Below are 20,245 nucleotides of genomic sequence, written 5' to 3' on the forward strand. Positions count from 1 at the left end.
AAAAGACTTAAGACTGGCTCAAGGTATATTCTGAGTCGTTGATGAATGAAATCTTGCCATGGTCACAGTCTAGGAGCCTGAAGGCTCTGTGAGGAATTTTTTTTAATCATTATTTCATCCTGTAGCAAGTACTGCCCACAAGCTGAAAGCATGATTAGCATCAATCTCATTAGATAATTTTTATTCGTTCACTTCTCATATCCAATAATCACAACCTTTATTATATTGGTGAATTGGTTGGACATTCAGAAACTATCATTGGTTATTCACCATCTCAAAATGATCATTTCATTCCGTAATTATCCTTATAGAGAAAGGAACAATGCTATATGCTTCTGCTTTGACTTTTGATTTTTTTCCCCAAATACAGGGGATAATAACCTCATATACATGTAGACCAATAGAAAATGCGTCTCCAACTTTCACTGAAATTATGCACATTAAAAAAATCTGGAATTTAAAATATTTTTCTAAAAAGTGTGAATTTAACTGTGAAGTCAGTGAAGTCGATACACGATCTTGTCAGAGCTGAAGCACAGACAGCCACCACAGCCAAAAACACCACGTTTTGTTATTCACCGAAACGCATACTTCCCCACTGGGTTATTTTACCTGCTTCCTGGTCCGTGTCTTCCCTGTTCTAAGTTTGATGTATCTGGCTATCAATTCATTCCTACCTGAAACAAAGAAAAATGAATGGTAAGGGACAAGCAGCAACACATCTATAAACATCATCAAAATATGACACTGAAACATATGAGCTGCATACATGTGAGACTGACCTTTTCTTGTACCTACTCTGCTTTTACTTTGCAAACTATTCATCAACATTTTGTATTGTTCAACAGTACTTCTATTCCATCTCCTTAACACTGTATATGCCCTACCGACAGCACACAGAGGCTATAGTGTTTTTCCAATGAAGACCTGGAGTTGTAGGCAGGCAGAGAGGCAGCACTATGGCCACTGACCAGGATGGTCTTGGGCTAAAGACACTTGTCCGAAGGGCTGACACAAGGTCTGGCCTCTCCCTGTTTTTATCTTCCAACTACACCGGGTGGTGTTTGCCACACAGGCCCACCTGGGTCTTGTGAAGACCACTTACCACTCAACCCAAAGCACTGATCAGCCTAATAGTATGGTTTTGTGTTGGCATTTTCTCCAGCTTAATTCTTCAAGGAGGAGAGCAAAATCTTCTAATTCTGTTGGGGAGCACTCTGCCTCTCCCACTGACTGAAATCACTGTCTCACCACGTTGTAAATCACATCCTTAATGCCATGCACAAGAACAGTAACCCTGCAGCGCAGAAGTTCCTGCTGCAGCATGGCTGATCAACACGGTGGTTTGTTATTTAGAGCTCTATTTCACTTGGAAATACTCTATATTTCCAAGTGTCTGAAATGGCTATTTGACTCTTCTTCAGTCACACACTGCGCTACTTAATACGAACTAATATTTGCTTTCCAAATAATTTCCTTCCTAAATATTGCTGACATGGATGATAACAAAGTTCTATGTGGTGTCCTGTTTATTTTCATTGCATATTATGTTACTTCTTTATGAGTTGTAATAACTTAAATGTACTTGTTTAACAAGTCCTAAGTTATGGAGCTATTTGCATTCAGCACAGGGGAAAAGCCCAAGTGTAGAAAATGAGAAAACTGATTTAGCAGTGAGCTGAAAATGGAAAGGCTAAGAAAATAACCTGTCGCCCACCAAGTTGTTTTAAAGTGGACGAGTACACAGCTGGAGAGTGTAGAAAGGAGAGAAATGGAGCTGCTCTACCTTTCATTAGTATTACTCAGAAAAGCTCTTCGATGGAGAAGTTTACAGTCTGGGAAAAAAAAAAAAACGAGGGAGAGATCAAGATCCTGAGGCCATGGCAACAAGAAGGAAGAGAAAGTGGCCTATGATGATGGCAGGTAACACTAAATTTGGGGAAGATAACTTTCACTTCTGTTCTGTCCCTTTAAAAAGCACTGCTTGAGCACACAAAAATGAATAGAAAAACAGGAGGACACACTCGACTGCCTGCAGCTGGGAAGCCCAAAGGGGCAGCAGCCTGTAAGCCCAGCAGCAGCCCTTCTGCAGCTCTCTGAGACGCAGAGGAATTGTGGTCACAGCACAGATCACTCCAGACAACTATGTCCATTCCAGCAGCCCTGTGCAGCCCTCAGCTGCAGCTGAGGCAGGAAGAGTTAAATATTCTCATGGCTTCACAGTATTCTCCCCAGTCAAGAGAGCTAAAAAACTATTTTTAAAAGAAAGCTCAGATTCCCAGGCAGCCACTTGACACAAAAAGCAGCTCTATAAAAAACACTCAGCTCTGAAAGTCCAGACTGCATTATTCAAAGTATCAGTAAGTGCTGTCCCCACTTAGGCCCCAGGTCCATCCATGAAGCTCTTTGGCTGGAATCAGGAGGGGTCTGGCCAGCCCTGCTCCAGCCCAGCAGGGAGATGACTGACAACATTGTGCTTTCCCTTAAGGCGAGATCCAGCTGGAGTCCAGTTCAAGAGTCAATACAAGGTGGAACAGAATGACAGGGAGAAGGAGCTCTACAAGGAACCATGCAAAGTGATCGAGGCAACAGCCTTATTTTTCCTTTACAGCTACATTTTCAACATGGAAATATGCACCTTGTTCAGCCAGAGCAGGGGATATTCAAAAGCTTCATGAAGCTCAGTAAATATCTTTTGCTTAACCAGAATGATCTGAAAAGATGTGGAATTTGTTTTGAACCCCCAAAATACCATAAACACAAACATAAGCACTTCCTTGGCATACACAACGTAGGTGCCCCAAGTCAAAGCTTACAGACTTTGTGTTATCTACCAAATACTGTTGCTCTTCTTAACCAGCTGTGATGGATTCTAACAGAAAAGACCTTACCTCCTGACCCAGCAAGGTCAGAAGAGGATTTTAAGGAGAGGAAGGACAAATAACCCTAAAAAACGCTCTTTCCTTTCCTTGGGAATGAGAAGAGTTTGAAAGAAAAGAGGCTCAAAAACTTCTTTAACTGGCCATTAAAAACACTAGGGTGAAAAATGTCAGGTAATAAACAGATCTGTTTTTCTCTAAGAAGGGCTCAGCTGTGGAAATACTTTTCATACACACCCTCTCGATCTCTCCCTGTCACATTTATATACAGGAAATTGCCTAGTAGAAGAGGAGAGGTCAGGTTTATGAACTGTAAATGTTCAGCTCCTTCTCCTTGTCATCTACTATGACAGTCTCCTGCTCTGAATGATTTGGTTCAGGTATGAAGGAGAGGTGTGGGAAGGTGACCAGTCAGATAAAATATCTTCACTGTTCAGCAGTCCTTTCTAGGGATCTTCAAAGGGTTGGGAGAGGACAACATGAAGCATTTTATAACGGTTTTTCTGAACGTGTTTTGCTTTTAAAGTCACTCTTTATCTGTCATGCCCTCCTGTAACACCAGTGCAATTGCAAAATGCATTTTTCTCCCTGCACTGACACAGGGGAAGATGCATTTTACACAACAAAACATCTTTCTCAGTCGTGGCCGGAAGAAAAAAAGGGTTCTGCTGGCTAACAGCCCCACCTGGGCTCCCAGACTCCCTTTGCCTGCTCTGAGGAGCATCATCCCAAACGAAGGAGAGGACAGCAATCCCAGACACCTCACAGGCAGTGAATGAGGACTGACATATCTGCTCTTCTCCTCTTAAATAAGTAGGAGCAGCTGCTGAGAGGGGAGGCTCCCACCCACCCCCCCCAGAGGCAGTTGTTGCTCCAACAGAGGGTCCTTGTCCGGGGAAACCTCCCCCGCTACCATTAATTCCAAAAGCAACCTTAAGAGACTTAGCATCAGCCCCCACAAAGGTCTCCGTGAGGCTCCTGGGTGCCACCCTCGGTGCACCCTTTGGTGGGCAAAAGGAGCACCCCACAGGCAGCTCTGCAGGGCCTTGAGTGAGTTGTGGAGTCAGCCCAGGCATGCGGGGTATTGGCTGCAGGTGTCCCTGCTCAATCCTGTGGCATCACGGTGTATGGGGCAGGCAGCTGGCTTTACTTAGAACATGAATGACACAAATCAAGCTCCTACCCCAGATCCCAGTAATAGGCCCCATCCAAATGTGATAAAAATAGACAAGTATGGGAAATTTAGTTGGTTAGCCATTGGAAAATGAACAGCTGATTTATAAAGTTTCCACAGTTAGCAAAAAATTGTAAGTAATGACCATGTAGCAACACCTTTCTCCCCCTCCCCCCCCCCCCTAAATAATGGCATACTATGATTTTCACAAATTCAAATTCTTCCAGACTGTGGCTTGACACAGGTTTTTCATATACTTAGTACACAGCCTGGACACAGACCTACGTGTTCGACTTCTCTTAAAACAAACATTCCACCTCCTATGTCACGTTCGTGGCCATATTTCCAGCATGGCAAAGCTCTGTCAGCATCTGGGCTCCATTAGGAGCCTCCAGCATGCTCCCAGGCCTCAGGCAGAGCCCGTGTGTGTGCTGCCTGCAGCACCGCATCCCTTTGTCTGTGCTGCTCACACATGAGCCAGCATGAGCCAGACTAAAGGCCCAGCCAACATGGGGGTCTGCACACAGACATGGGGTGCAGGCTGGTTGGGGTGAGGGTTTCCCTCCAGTGGGAGGCGGCTGTGGGATCCGAGGCAGCTGAGCTTTCCTGCTGCCTTTTGCCAGCAGAACTCCCAACTTTGGAAGAGCTTGCCTAAAATTGGCCAGTGCCGCTTTCTGAAGACGCTCGAAAGCTAAATTGGCTAACAAAAAACCTCTTGTAGATAAAAGAGCTCAGTAAGTCAACTGGCTAAGCAGTTTAAACCCCTAAGTAAGGCATCCTCTATTTAAACATTATAGGCAAATCTAATTTAAGCTTTTAAAAATATTATGGGCAGGTGTTTAAGTTGCCCGCACCCTGGGTTTGGGGGGCTGGAGGGGGTTGGGCGGTGCTTCGAGGCAGGCAGCATTTTGTTCAGACAAGCTTTCTGTACAGGGCCACGTGATGCAGGCCAAATAAACAGCATCTGGGGATTTTCAATTACAGACCTTCACCCAGCATGCCTGCACTGTAATCTCTACCAGATGAGGCTCAGGCCTCACTATTTTCAATAATTCACACACTGTGTACACATAACATGACAATAAGGGCATTCATGCAACCGCCTGATTCGCACATCAAAGCTCCCAAATGGCCAGCTGTAAGCATGCTTACTGCTGAATAATTCATTCTTTTCACAGGCTTGAAAAAATGCTCAGCGGGAGTTGGCAAGCTTGTGTTCTTTCCTGTGTGGTATGCTAAACTCAAATTTTGAAAGAGGTACAGCCCCACTAAAAAGAGTCAGGGATCCAACTATTTAAATGTGCATTTGTGAGCTCTTGGATGGTTCCTTCCAATAAAAAAAAAAAAAAAAGCAAAGTGGGAAAAAAAAACCCAAACCCATAATCTAAATGAGCTACATTTCCAAGTGGGCAGAGGAGATAAGATGAAATAGCCTGCATGCTTGCTGGGGCAGGTGTTTAATAAAAATAAAATGATTAAACTGTTTTCCTGACAGTCAGATTTGTTCTACACATATTACTCCTCACTGAGTACCCCACATACACCAGATGCATCACAGTCAACAAGTTCGGCAAACTTGAAATTTCCAAACACACAGCATAAATTTCCTACTCTACAACAAAGAGGGTTTTAGTCAAGACTAACACGTAAGAAAAAGGCACAGAAACAGCTCTGCTGTTCCTGTGGCTCCTTTTCCGTATTCTTACAGCTTCGGGCTGAATTCTAATTTCTAGATGATATTTTAACAACCTACATTTGCTGTGGGGACTTTGAACATTCAGCTTGCAACCTGTGAGCCTTCCAAATGTTGAAAATACTTCGGCTTTATGCAACAGACTCATCATTCCTTTATGACAAACAAAAAAGAGAGAGAAAAAAAGTGTCCGCTTCATAATATCAAGTTTTCTTGACTGTCAATCAATGCCAGAACCATCAGGATCAACTAGTCATGACCTCTCCTTACAGCAAACACATGCTGCTCACCAGCTGTGGACTGTGTTTTTTACACCCTTTTCTCTATCATTCAGAAGGCTTCCTCCTAATCACAATAATCCCAAAAATGCTAAAACATATCAATCGTCTTTTAAGCCCAGCCTACAAAAGGCCAGCCGTCCTGCCTTTATGGGCTTGTCCAACAGCAGCTGATACTTCATTCAACTACAAATCCAATTTAGCAGTTACAAGAGGTTTAGCATCACTGGAAAAATATTGGTGTTGATCCTGCACTCTTAAGTCAGCAAATATTCTTTTGCCATATTGTTTAGCTTTTTCTGCCATATTTCCACTTCTGCTGGATTTCCCTGAATGACTTCAACAACAGCTTTTAACCTCCGAACTGGTAATATTTACAGTTAATCAAACAGCAATCTTTAAAATATGTTTACTACAATTACAAAAACATAAGCCTATTTCTATTCCAACTGTTACAATACTAAAAAGAAAACAAAACAAACAAACAAAAAACAAAAAAAAACAAAAAAAAAACCCAAAAACACAAGAAACCCAACTCAGCCAACAACTCTAAAAAGAAACACAGTCATTTAATGCAAAACCATAGAGAACATTCATGCACGAGTTAGGCAGGATGTTATTTATTACAGCCCTTTGGGCAAGTTCATGGCAATTCTTTCACTTACGTATTTTTAATTACCAAATGAGCCCATGCAAATGCTTCCTTCATTCCTCTCTTCTGCTTTTTTTCCCCACCTCCTCCTTTAAGCATCAGTGTAAGCGCATGTGATGCCTTAAGGTAAAGATGAGACACTTAGAGAATTTACTATTCACCAGCCCCAGATGTCTGAGGCCACTCTGTTTGGGCAGCCTTTAGTAAAAGTAAGGCAAGAAACAACTCTGCTGGCCCCTAGGAGAGAACGGGTACTGCTTTTCTCTTGCTGTGCAGCAAAAACTATTGGCCTTAGACCTGCATCAAGCACTGGTTTTCTACCTCTCTGTATGGGCCTGGGGGCAAAGCAAAATAACCAAGCATCTGATATCTTCCGGGGCTTGTTGTTTAGCTCCTGCAACCAGACCTTCCCAAATCAAAGCTCTGGATTTACGTAGGAACCATGCAGAAAAGCCTTCATCTCAGGACTGGACTGGCATGAGAGAAAGACCTTGAGTCCCTAAGAGGGTTACAAGGGCTGCCAGAATGGTATGTGTGCACAGAGACACATGTATCCTATTACAGTAAGCCACTTCAGTATTACTATACACAAATTAACTGTTTGCACAGTGTACTGTTACCAGGTTGCCCAAGAGGACAGGGAAAAAAAATATCCAAGAAATAAAATAACTGAAACAATCCTTTTGGGTGCTAATGAGCTAACCACTGCAATTACTCATTGAAGTTATATCACAATACTTCCAAATAAAATAACTTTTTTTGTACTGCATTAAAAACAACGAAGTGATTCCAGATTGAAGCAACATCACAACTTAATTTATACAGCAAAAGGGAAATGACCTCGTGGTAGCATGGAATGACATTCTCATCATGTCAAGTCCTAACCTTCTGGTTTCATTCCAGCCTCAGTTTTAAACAAAACAACAAAGGCAGCCCATCTACACATCTGGTTTAGAAATCTTCACTGACACTAATGCAATGCATTGGATTCCATTTGGAAGGTTTTCACACTGGGAAATATTCCATATAAGCTATGTTTATTAATTTTCTTCTGAGTTTTTCAAAACACGGGCAGAACATATTCCAAAGAGAAAAAAGAGTGATCCAGAGATCTCTCTGAATATTCATTAATTAAGATTTTGTCGGTGTCAGTTGTCTCAACAAAAGAAGGTTTTATAATTCACTCTAAGCCCTGTTTAATTAAAATTTAAATGTTATAAAAACACATGGAAAATTTCACTCTCTCGTAATTAAATTATTTTCTACTTACTATAAACTGTATTTTACTGCAATCAAAAACGCATTTCAAAACAAACAGCTATTTTAGGTTTCAGAATACACAAAGAAATCCCCACAGGAAAAAAATCCCCAAACTTGACCTTTGCCATGTATCTGGATCAGCTAATCTGACATTCTTTTTCTTTTTATTATTTCCCTCTGCTATGATAAGAACTCTCAGTAACCTATCTGCAAAGACCCTGCACAACTTCCACACACATATGGAACCACTGCTTTATTTTGCACAGTAGCTGCAGTTCTGCAGTGACATGAGAAGTTTAGAAACAGGACTATCCACAGCGCAACCCACCGAAAGACTGGTTTGGCCGGGAATCCTTCAAACACACAGACAGTGGGGCTGGCTGACCTGTCATGCATGGTGGATGAGTTAACGGGATTAAAACCACTATTTGCATCAGAATAGATAAAAATTAGCAAAATAGAATTTCTCAGTAGGTGGCTTCATTTCTGTTTATACTTAGGCAAAATGAAGTTCACTTTTGAAGGAATTACAATTGTTTAAGCAATGCTCGTTTGCAGAGGAGAAATTCTGCCTGTTTGCTTTCTACTATTTATTTTTTAAGGAAACACTTTTAACTATGACTAAATAGTATCTTTTCTTGCTCATGTTCAATACTAAAGCGTTACACAACCCTCTTTAAGCTGTAGGTATGTCTTATCGCTTACACATTTCTAACCTCCGTATACCAAAAAGTCTTTTGAATTCAGAGCAGAATGATCCAAAAAGCCAAAAAAATTGCTTTAAATTGTGCACTGATGTGCCATGAGGTTCTGAGCATGAGCCTGTGACTCAAGAATTGTGAGAGGCAGCTGCTGGAAATGCTGTGTTTCCTTTGACTGGACTCATATTGCACACACTGATGGTACTTAAAAGCCTGGGAAATGGCTGCACAAAGCAACATAATGAAAGGCTCACCTTGAAGAACAGCATTATATTGTTTATACAATATAACTTTGAAAGAACTCTGGATGAACATGTCAGTGCTCACAAGCTGGATAATATGCACAGAAACTCCAGAAACATCCACGGACAAACTCTCCCCTTTCCTACACACAGGATTAGGTTTTGTCTGTCAGACACGAGTGTGGATCTGCAAATGAGTGGAGGTCCCTCTCTCTGCAAGGCTCACGTATCTGGTCTGCGGGCAGTGCGCATCCTCCAGAAAGCCCCATACATTCTGTAAAACATGTCTGTCTACTGTCAAATATGCCTTTGAACTCCTCCGCTATAGTAATGGCAGACTGCACTCACTGTGGGGTGCCCATTGCAGCATTAATAAAGAGCAAAGCAGAGCATTCAAATGGTAGATTTCTCCCACCAACGATATTACAAATGGGAAGAGCTGTGACATGATTTCTCATTCAGCAGTTACTGTAATGAGATTTTAATAGAGAAGGTCTCTTCCCTTGCTCAGCGATTGGGACTGTGGGCAGATCCAGAAGCTGTCTTAAGAAGTCAGCGCTGAGGACTGCTCCCAGGGCTGCAGGAGAGAGGGCCTTCATTTGCACCTCCACAGACTCAGTGTTGGCATTTCCTGCAGCTCTTTGCAAAAGCTGTTTATTTAGCTTATGAATTATTTGGTGTCTGTGTCCCATGCAGTTGAAACGCTTTGTTTTCACAGCAGGTGCAAAGAGGTATTTAAATTTGCATTACATCCAGAGTATTTACACTGCAGTTTGCGTTACATGATGGCCTCCGACAGCAGATGGGCCAAGTGGAGAAACATTTGACCAATATATGAAAAAGCCTGGGATACATCCAACACCAACCTTGGTTTCCAAGTCATTTCACAAGCACAAAGTGACATTTTGTGGAGACTTTATAGCTAACAATGCACTCCTAGCTACAGTACAAAAAATATTTTGCTCCACAAGAGAGACCCATAACACACTTCAGCTAGCAAGCAACTCATTTCTTACAGACCTGGACCAAGAACTGGAATAGTTCAGCTCTTTTTAGCCTAAAGAAGGAGCGATTGGACTTGTCCACGATTCCAGGATTGACAGAAACCAGTCCAGATCAGTTCTGTCCCTGCTCCCATGCTGATCCACCTGGGCCACTGATGTTCCAACCGGTGTGTTGGGGAAGGACAGCATCCATGCATGTCTAGAGGATCCCCAAGACAAGGGGAGAAAAAGAAACCTTAATGCCACCATGAGCTCGGTATGAGCACAGCAAGCTGTCACAGAATGGAAAACACCTCCACTTATTTAGAAGCCTAGCCACAAGAGATAGCAACGAAGAGTTAGAGCAGTCTAAAGATACCACACCATAACATGTTTTGTTTATGTATGAAAGTGCTCCTCACAACCTGCTCATTCATCATTATGAAAGATGCCTGCCTGCTCCTGCTCCTCTTCCCCCAGGCCCTGTTGCCACCAGTGAGCCCAACAGCCTGCTGCCAGCCATGTAACCACTGCTCATCTCTTTCACTGGTGCCTTTCAAAATCTGCAGGAGTACCCTGGAGAATCAGAAAGAAATTCTGCTTAGTGTATTTACTAAATGCATTACAGTATGTTTCTAATTTTCTTTTCAAATCACTGTACTTAAGGTGGTTACTTTGGATGATGGGGAAGGCAGTTTTATTAAAAATAATTTTAAGGGGTACTGCATGCCAGAGAATGAGAAGAAAACTGCAGTTATGAATAATCTTTTTACCACTAACTTATTTCCACTGTAAATCATAATTTTGTTTTCCAACTCATACTTTCACTTTATATAGCATTTATCCAAAAGGCATGCATTTTGGAAACCTACTCTTTATTTGTACTGGATAACTAAGTAATGGACTGCAACCCGGCTTCATGTCTAATTCTTAATCCCACTCTTGGCCAGAGGCTGGATGGATGCACCTTGACAAGAAAACTGCAGTATCAAGCAAAGGAGTGGTCTTCAGCTCCACTGGTGAGCAGCTGAGAGCAACAAATCAAACAAGTTTTTAAAGTGTTTAATACTGTATAGCCAGTTTCTTTCTGCTGACAGAAATAAAAACCCCTTGGCAAACCAATTCAATCAGCATCCCATCCTAAGTTACAAGTTTCTGCATATGCAAGCCCAGAAATAACCATCCTGTCCTGTACTAAAAAACAGGCAACACACAGTGCCATACCTAAACTTCTGTCAAGCCCTCCTGGCTCCAGATCTCTTCATTTTACAAACTTTAAGCACTCAGCTTTTGATCATTGTATAACACATGTATGGTCATAAAAGTTTGCTCACCAAGGCCACTGGCAAGTTCATTCTGGCAATAGCACCAGTACCAACATTTTAGCACATATCAGGTTTTTGATGTTCAAAGATGTAAGGAAATGGCCATCAGATTGCCAAAGAAGTTCTGCCTGACACCAACTAGAGCTATGATAACATATGCATGAAGTGATTGAACTGATACTGCAGAGACTTATCAGGAGTGCTCACAAGAGCAACATCCCTTTCATCTGTTGTGAGATGTACATGAATGTATCAGTGCTCACCTCCCACTCTGGATGGTAAATTGAGCCATAGGCTGATTTTCCGTAAGACATAAGACCAAGAAGAAAAAATATACTTACTTACCTCAGAGGCTCACAAATGTTTATATGGAGCTATTAAAAGGCTGAGATGTAAAACAACACATTCATATAAAAGAAAATGAAAGGCTGGTACAGCCAATGCAGTTACATGTTTTCTGTTGGGGGAAATTTATAGCCGCATTACACCTGTCAAGGAGGGTAGTGAGCCACAAGGATTTCCAGATGCCATGTGTGAAGTTTCTCATTTCCCCAACTATACTAAAGTACATTATCACCCAAATGCAAACAAGCTTTAAAAAGTATCTATCATTAAAACATGTGTGGCCCCCTTGCCTGGCCTTAAAGAGATTGAGTTTTTCTTTTCTTTCCTTTCTTTTGAAGCCAAGTGGGAGACTGTGCTGCAGCACTCCCTGGGGGCCTAATGCTGATCTTACTGATGTCAACAGCAATACCTCAAGCTGCATCCCTGCGGCACACTGCGCTGTGTCACTCAGAAAACCTTGCACTGCTGAGCACTGATGTTTCCCTTTCAGAGAGTCAATCAAAAAAGGGGAAGAATCACTGTCGCATTTCTCCTGACGGCTCTGAAGGTGAGAAAAGAGGTATGAAAGGAGCACGGAAGATGAAAGGAAAAGCAAGTTCAAGTTCTTTCTGTAAATGCAACTTGTTGAGCCAGCAGTTGGCTGTGAGGGGCTCATCCTGCTGTACCAATGCCTGCAGGCAGCAGGGCCTCACACCCAGCAGTGTGCTCACAGAGATGGCAATCCAAGTCAAAAGTGCACTCAAGACATGAAGGCCACCTTCAGGACAGCTTCTGAAAGCCTGAAGCAGGAAGGTCTGCCTCATGTCTATGTGGGACTGCTGTATGCTCAGGCATGAGGCTCTCAAGTGAGAGCAAAAACACACCTTGCAATTTATCAGCCTTCAGCTCTAACTAGAAGAAAATGGGAGGAAAATTAAAGCTAGAAAAACTTATGCAAGGAAATGAGCTTATCTCCCAAGTGGATTTGTTGTTACAGTAGGAAACAAAATTTATGCAAAGATCATCACAAGAGTGCTGAAATGAAGAGAGCAATGTAACCACCTGACACTGAGTAGTCCCCACAGATTAATATTTATTTACGTGAAAGCCATGGTCTCAGTGCAGGAGTTTTGTTAAGTGACATTAACCTGAGTGTTTTGCTGAAGATAAAATCTAAATGGGAGATGCTGATTCCAAAGACTGAGCTGTCTTTTCTGTTTCACATCTGGAAGAACATCAGCAGCAAGGTGTTGAGTGGGAGCAAGGAAGACAGATCTGCTCAAAACAATGAACCAAAGAGAGCATCTGTTAAGGAAAGAGAGGCATGCTGGCACCTCTCAGTCCAGCTGGAAAACCTCTTGCCCAGTTCCATCCAACAAAACCACAGCAGGACTCTGCGTCTAAGGTGTGCTTAGCAAAACCAAAATGAAGGCAGAGGAAAGCACTGTGTCAGCCACAGCAACAGAAATGATTGTATGGCAGTGTTATCATATCAGCTTATGACCACTATCTCAATAAATAGTTTCTGTGTCTCCCCAAAGGACTCAGATCCGACATCTACAGATATCAAAAAGACAATCTTAGAAGTACCATAGCAAATCCCTTGAAACTGTTTTCTTGATCACATCTGACACTTGGCTTGCAGTTGCACCATAGCATATCTGAGTAATAAAAACAGTCCCTCAGAAACTGTCATGCTGCATATTCATACTTTGGAAAAGAGGAACTGAGTCTCTGGTACAGCAAAACCTGTAAATAGCTGCAGACTCAAGGTGCAGAGCATGCAGGCTTCAAGAAACAAAAAACAGGCAATGCAATTATTTCCAGAAATTTAAGTCAATATGATAAATACCTTTTGAAATCTATACAGGGCAAATCATTGTCTTGCAATATCATGATTGAAGCTGAACTGCCTGAACCTTCACCGTCTTAGAGCTGAATAAACTCACTCAGAGTGTCTACTGCACCTGTCAGTGCTTGATACCCCAGTCTGGTTAAAACCTAAGAATATATTGCAAATCAAAGTGTCACTAAAAGAGAGAAAGCAGTCAGAACCACCTAGAGCCACTGAGAAGGTACACAGCAGTGCACATGCAGCACAGGACAGGTGGTGCGGCAGGATCCAGGTCTGTCAGAAGAAAATGCCTTTGCTTGGTCTCTGACTTTGCCAAACATTATTCTCTACCAACAATCTACCCTGTCAATGCCATCTCCTCAATTTAGAGCTCTTGTTGCATTGTTGCTGAAGTACTTTTGTGTGCAGCTGGACTGAGCAAGCCTTTATGACATACCCTAAAAAGCATCACCTCGTTCCAGTTTGCTTAACTCTGAGTTAAGGATTGGCAGAAATTACTGGGGAGAACTGAGACAGACAGACACTTGTGGACAGCTCTGGAGCTGTTGACAACTGAAAAGTTCAGGGGAGAGTCCTGTTTCAATGCAGTATTCAAATATGAATTTAAAACCAAGCTGCTTATAACATTTAAGCACGACTGCAAGCGATGGGTGAAGAAAACTCTTCTCAGCTAAGTTTGGCATCTGAATCCTCTACCTTTTTATTAAAAAGCAGTAAAGATCACAGGAAAAGAACAACAGAGAGCAAACTGGATCAAGAATTTTCCTTCTTTTAAAAAATGTTCTCTTTTAAGTTCATAGTTTCATGTGTTTGAGCAGAGGAAGCAACAGAAACCTAGCTTGAAGATGGCTTTATGTCAGAGACATCAGTGAATAAAAATAGCAAAATCACTCCTGGTTGCTTCTGCTCTTTTATGTAGCTGATGATTCTTACTAAGACTGGGTTAAAATGGTTTAAGATCAAATAAAAATGACTAATATTTCAAAATACTAAAATGTTTACAGGTGAAAACTCTGAGATAGCAAAACTTTTGCACTTGAAATAAATGTTTATCTGGCTTTAGCAATGAGTAAACTGTTATAGCTTATTCAAGCTTGAGAAGCTTAAAATCAGTGCAAATTATATGAATTAGGCACACCTAATCTCATGCTTAAGGACACCTCCTTAAGGTCAGTCTTGTTCCTTCCAATTTGAAAGGTTACGTTGAAGCTGTGTCAGTGGCATCTTGAGGCATGAATATTTATATTTTATATATTATGAATATTTTTATTTATATTTTATGTATGTTTTCTTAAAAATTATGTCATGAGTTACAATTTAAAAGATTCTAGGTTCTTCTTTTTTTCCCCCCTCCCTTTTGTTTGTTTGTTTGTTTCTTTTCCATTCTAAAATGTGGGCAGTAAAACCATCTAGCATTCAATACTGGGCTCAGAAGAAAATCGTTGGCCTGAAAGTTCAGGCTGCTTTCTACAACCTAAAATCCAATACCTCCAGTAACAGATTACATTATAGTTGACCTAAACAGTGGGCAGGATTCTTTATTGAGAAATAATGTCCTTTTACACAAAACCAGTGTTTTCAAAGATCGTATCTTAGAGTGGCGTATGGAAATATAAAACCTCTTGTATTCTCAGGAAGATTACACTAAACCCAGTCACCTAAGTCCAATAAGGCAGAAACACCTATTATGCCATGTAAAAACCTCAAGCATAAACACCCAACATTTTCTTCAGCATCAAAGAAACTATACCACATCATCTAGCAATAAAGTCATCTGAGTGTAAATTAGGCTTCAAGAAGAATGGACACATTTCACAGGAAACAGACATCCTCCAGAAGATTTGTACAAGAATTCCCCATTTTTTATTTCATTACCCCACACAATCTGCAACACACATGCAGGATTCAGTTAAAAAAAAAAAAAAAAAAAAAAAAAGAAACAGCATGCTGAAGGCATCTGAAAGAGCAGTAAATTACTAGTAGATTGGAAAGATTGATTTGTGAAGAAGTCACAACGAAGTGGAGACATTGCAATCAGCATGTGGATGGTGTAACAACAGTCTTCCAGCAAACTCTGAATGCCCTCAATTCCCACTGGCAAACTGAAATCAGTGGGAGGTTCAGGACACTCAGCAATTCATAAAAATTAAAGCAGGACAATGGCTGCGCTTATTGTTTGGTTTTGGCTGTACCCTCTAAGAGCTAGATGCTGAAGGAATGTATGACCTATGCTGTAACAACTTTGCAATTTAGGAAGATGTAGCAGAAGGGATAGGGTAGTGAAAAGAGGTACAAGTCAATGAAGTTGACAATGGCTGGTCTTCTCCATTGATACAGGGATCTGATAATTCGCTCCATCAAATAGTGTTACTGTGCTCTTTGTATCCATTGTGGTTTCCATGGAAATAAGCAGGAGGTACTATTTTCAGACTGACCTATGTGCATTCCTCTATATCTGGGAGTTTAATGGCTACACCCAACCACAAGACTCTCCTTGCTCAACTTTTTCTTAAACAAAACAGAGTAAGAAAAGTAACGGTCAATAAATCACTGGATGATTCCTCTTCCAGTAAAACTGGAGCAAAGCAGCATTGTATTGACTGCATGTTTCTTCTTTCTCTCACTTCTTCTAACAAATTTTACTTTTTATTCAGACCTATACCACGCATTTCTTATATGCCCGGAATACGCCAAAGACAAGTCATCTTTTCTCTGAGGAAAAATAAATTAAAATAAAACAAGGATCTGCTATAAATGCAGGGAGCTGTACCACCTTGAACTTTCTTCCAACACTTAATACCAGGCTTAAAATTGTACTATATAAACACACAGAAGCTGAAACAGCACCAGCAGCTCTTCTGTCTACTTTGCTTTACACATTAAGCCACGATTCAAACAGAGTCCATTAAGGCATCTAAATATGAGTTACCACATGAGTTAATTGGATGGGGGAAAACAATGAAAAAAGAAAATGCAATCCTTGAATGTGGACATTTATGTATTCCCATTATTCAGACCCTCCTGATGCCACAATCTCCCACTTCTATAGTTTATAAATGTTTGATTTAAAATATAGCCATTTTATCATTTGTACCACATTTACCTCATCTTAACAGCGTTCTGACTGGATGAGAAGCTAATGTAGCCTACAGTGTCTGGTCAATTATTGCATGGACACCAGGGACCAATTAATGCCATCCATAAAAGCCTGAATCATTCTGTCAATTAACTAGAACTAACTATGTCATCAGATATATTACTGGTGAGCAAGTCTATTTGGTTGCAATATGTCTTAAAGGAGAGCAGTATCAAATGAATCACAATTGACTTGGACAACCGCTAGCATAATTTCAGAAGATGAAAAGACAAATGTGGTAGTTATTAGAGGTCCCCTGAGGAATTACAGCCAAGCAATTGTAATGTGCTAAGACTGTACTAGCAGGTGCCCACAGCACAAATCAGGCAGAGGGTTAAATCAATATTTTCAATTTCTTAGGATCAATCCTGTGTTTGAACAAGATGGAAACTTGTTAGCAATTGGCAGAATGTGTAAATGAAAAGTCAAACTTCTTATTATTTGTTAAAAAGGAAACAGTGCTCTGCATCATGCCCTTGGCACAAGATAATGCTTTCATGATCCAGTTCCTTGGGCATTCACTAAAATCCAGCAGTTCTTAAATTTTAATAGAGTGCAAAAGGTTACTTTAATATACGCCAAACATTCAAGATCTTTAAAAATGATTGAAGTGTCAATAGGAAAGTTTTTGAGCTGTGACAACAGCATAGTTATTAATGATTAGTGCTAGAAGCAGAAAAATCTTGATTGCTTTAGGAAAGTATCTCACCAGGAATGCAGCTTGACATCTTCAGTACAACTTCACATTTATTTTGTTCCATACAGAAGAACATGAGAATCATTAAGTGATCCTTTACCAACTGAACACAAAATTAAAAAGTGGCCTTAAAAGCTGATTGCATTTAACATTGCTGGGTTTAAAGGTGCCTATATAGCAGGATCTACAGAATTAGTGTTGAATTCCATAGTTTTAACACAACAGTATCAAACTCACCTTTACACCTTACTACTGTTTTACAAAAAGAAGTCTCCAGCTACTCCAACAATCAGGTGAGGTCTGGATAATACATTTAAATGAGTTAGGGAAACATGCCCTTTAAATTACATCTTATCAAGGTACAGACAAACCTTTGGGATTCAGAAGGAAAGAACAGATGATGACATGGAAAGCATGGGGTCACACTTAACTCCTTACATCCATTACTTCCAATATGAAAAACAGGAACCTTTGTTTATCACTTTATAAAACTAGAACCACTGTTAATAGAAAAACAAATGAAAGAAAGCCCTGATGTTAATTTAAAGATAGGAATTGTAACAAAAGGCAGTTTTACAAGGCATATACCTAGAAAAGTATCTATGCTCCCAACACATGAATATACTTATCTATATGTTTGGCTAATATAGGAATTCTCAGTATTATCTTCAGTATTTTGGACTTCTGCTACAGGCACAGACAGGGGAGGAGGCAGATGAAGCTCCTCTTTCTTAGCTGTCATGAACAGAATTACTGTTTGTGATTTTCTTTGTTGGCTGTTGTTTAATTGTGAAGATAAAATGGTTCTTCTGCCTGGAGTGTTTTCATCCAAAGGATCTCAAGCAATTCTCAGCACCAGAGCAGGAAAATGATCTCTTGCTCAGCATATGGCCAACCTGTGAATTCACTGCTACAGAAAGTCGCTAGCAACACCTCTGTGGCTGCTGTTTTTTAGTCATAGTTGCTGTCTTCACTGACACAGGCCAAAATAATAAAAAGCACTTGAGTTTCAAGAAACTGCAAACCCTTGACAGCCTTACATGAGATGCTGCAGATGAAGTCGGAAATACTTACTTCTCAAGACTTTCCAATAGAAAACAAGAATGTTGAATCAAATGAAATATAAAAAAAAAAAACAATCAGGATAATGGATTTCCATACTTTAGGGTTGACTTAGCTAATGTACTATCAATCTTTAAACCACTACAGCTTTGTCTGATTTCTGCAATATCTCTCTCTTTCAAGAAGACCTTTTCCTGTATATGCATTTAGCACAACATGGGGGATGCTCCACATCACAGAGCACTGGGTTCAAAGTACACAGATAACACTATCAGTGTAAGACAAGTAAGATAAAACTACAGAAAAAAACATAGCAGCGCTTCCTACTAAACTGCCCCCTATTAATTACAAAAAAAAAAAAAGAAAAAAAACTCATTACAGTAATGACAGAGTTATTCTTTGAAGAATAATGTAGGGAAGGTAAGTCCTACAAGATACACCGCCAATAGATTTCTGCTTGCCTAAACCCTCTATCTATGCGCTGTTCATCAGTAATGTGTTTTTGGCTCCCCATACACACCCCTAGGAGAAAACCATTAGCAGGCTTTACGGAAGATGCAGCATACCCATCCTTCCTTGTGTTGGGCTGGGGTGGCTCAAAGCATCTACACCTTTAAGAAGCACAGTGAATGAGCACAATCATTTGAAACTGAGGTTCAGCAAACAGAAGACGATAAAATATGGAGTAACTTGAAACCAGCCCACACACTGCTGAAGAGAAATCTCCAGCTTGTCTTGCTCTCAGACACACCCTTGCAACTCTTCGGGAAAGCTGTGCCCTGCTTGCAAGACAAGGAGCTAATTGATTCAATTGTCTTCTGTGTGTGCAACTATAAAATAAAGTGCCTAAAGAACAGTGCGGACTGCAGCTCAGCTGACTGCATTAAATGACTCTGCTGTCTGACAGTGTGCGGATGGCTAAACAAGAGCCCCTATTGTTCCAGCCAGATGCCACGGGACCAAGAATGCATAATTTCAGTACTTGCATGTCCAACAGAAGGGTGCACTGGCAACAGAGTGGCAGTCTAATATCAAGCTGAGCAATTGCTGACACCTTCCTCTACTAGGCCAGGTGCTCCTGAGGCAGCACAGACAGGGCAGGTCCTTCCCCCTCCCACCGACACCCACCAGGTGCCTCAGCCCACTGCATCGCACGGCTGTCTTTCTGTTAAGCAAAGACATTCAGTCAATTCCACTAAGGATGGAAGGAGAGAAATGTTATGTCAGAAACCACTCTGCAAACTCTGAACTCAGGTGCTGCTCTTGGATCTCAAACATAACAAAGCTAGCTACTAATTACGAATATAAAGCTGAGCATTTAAGCTCAAAAACACAAGGCTGAAGATACCTCTAAAATGCTTTCTCAAGAAATGATAATACAAAAAATATTTAGAATATATAATTCTACACTTTGTGAAAAAGCCTTTGTGAAAATTTGCAAAAAACTAGGGAAAACTATAGAATGGAAAAATAATTCTGAGCGAACTTTCACAGTCATCAAATTTCTAGTATAATTTCCTGTGGTTTAGGTATGGAATAATTCCACCAAACAGGGCACCAAATTGACCGAAGTCACGCTGCTGTAAAACAGGGAAGTGTCTGAGGAGGGTCAGATCTAACACACTGATTGGATTCCATGGATTTAGGCACATAACTGATAATCCCTGTGAACATAAGATCTCTATCAGGTTTGGAAGACCTACAGTCATGGCCAAGCTAGAAATTAATTTGTAGGTCTTCACTAGCTAAATTAAGGAACAGGCTTCAGTCTCAAGGCAGTTGAGAGCAGCCCCCTATCACAGGGACCAGCAAACAGCATCAACACCCAGAAGAACATCTGCAAAGAAAATTAGTCTGTAGCTACACAACCTGTTATTCCTCATCTACTTTATTGTTGTTATCTACCTTATTATTATACATATTGTTTATCTACATTATTATTGTTATTGTTGTGGTTCACATCATGCTTCCAGTATATTTAAGC

At 40.8% G+C, this 20,245-nt stretch overlaps 1 protein-coding gene across 15 annotated transcripts in view; it reads right to left on the bottom strand.

The window, feature by feature from the left end:
• Positions 1-20,245, bottom strand: part of TEAD1 (TEA domain transcription factor 1) — a 142,851-nt gene that overhangs the window by 42,243 nt on the left and 80,363 nt on the right. For all 15 annotated transcript variants that reach the window (XM_085224082.1, XM_085224087.1, XM_085224083.1 and 12 more), the window contains one exon: positions 613-677. In XM_085224082.1, coding sequence (XP_085080208.1) covers positions 613-677 — 65 coding nt within the window. The remainder of the gene's footprint in view (positions 1-612; positions 678-20,245) is intronic.

Source organism: Meleagris gallopavo, chromosome 5 (genome assembly GCF_905368555.1).
Source record: "Meleagris gallopavo chromosome 5, MGAL_WU_HG_1.1, whole genome shotgun sequence".
Classification (NCBI taxonomy): domain Eukaryota; kingdom Metazoa; phylum Chordata; class Aves; order Galliformes; family Phasianidae; genus Meleagris; species Meleagris gallopavo.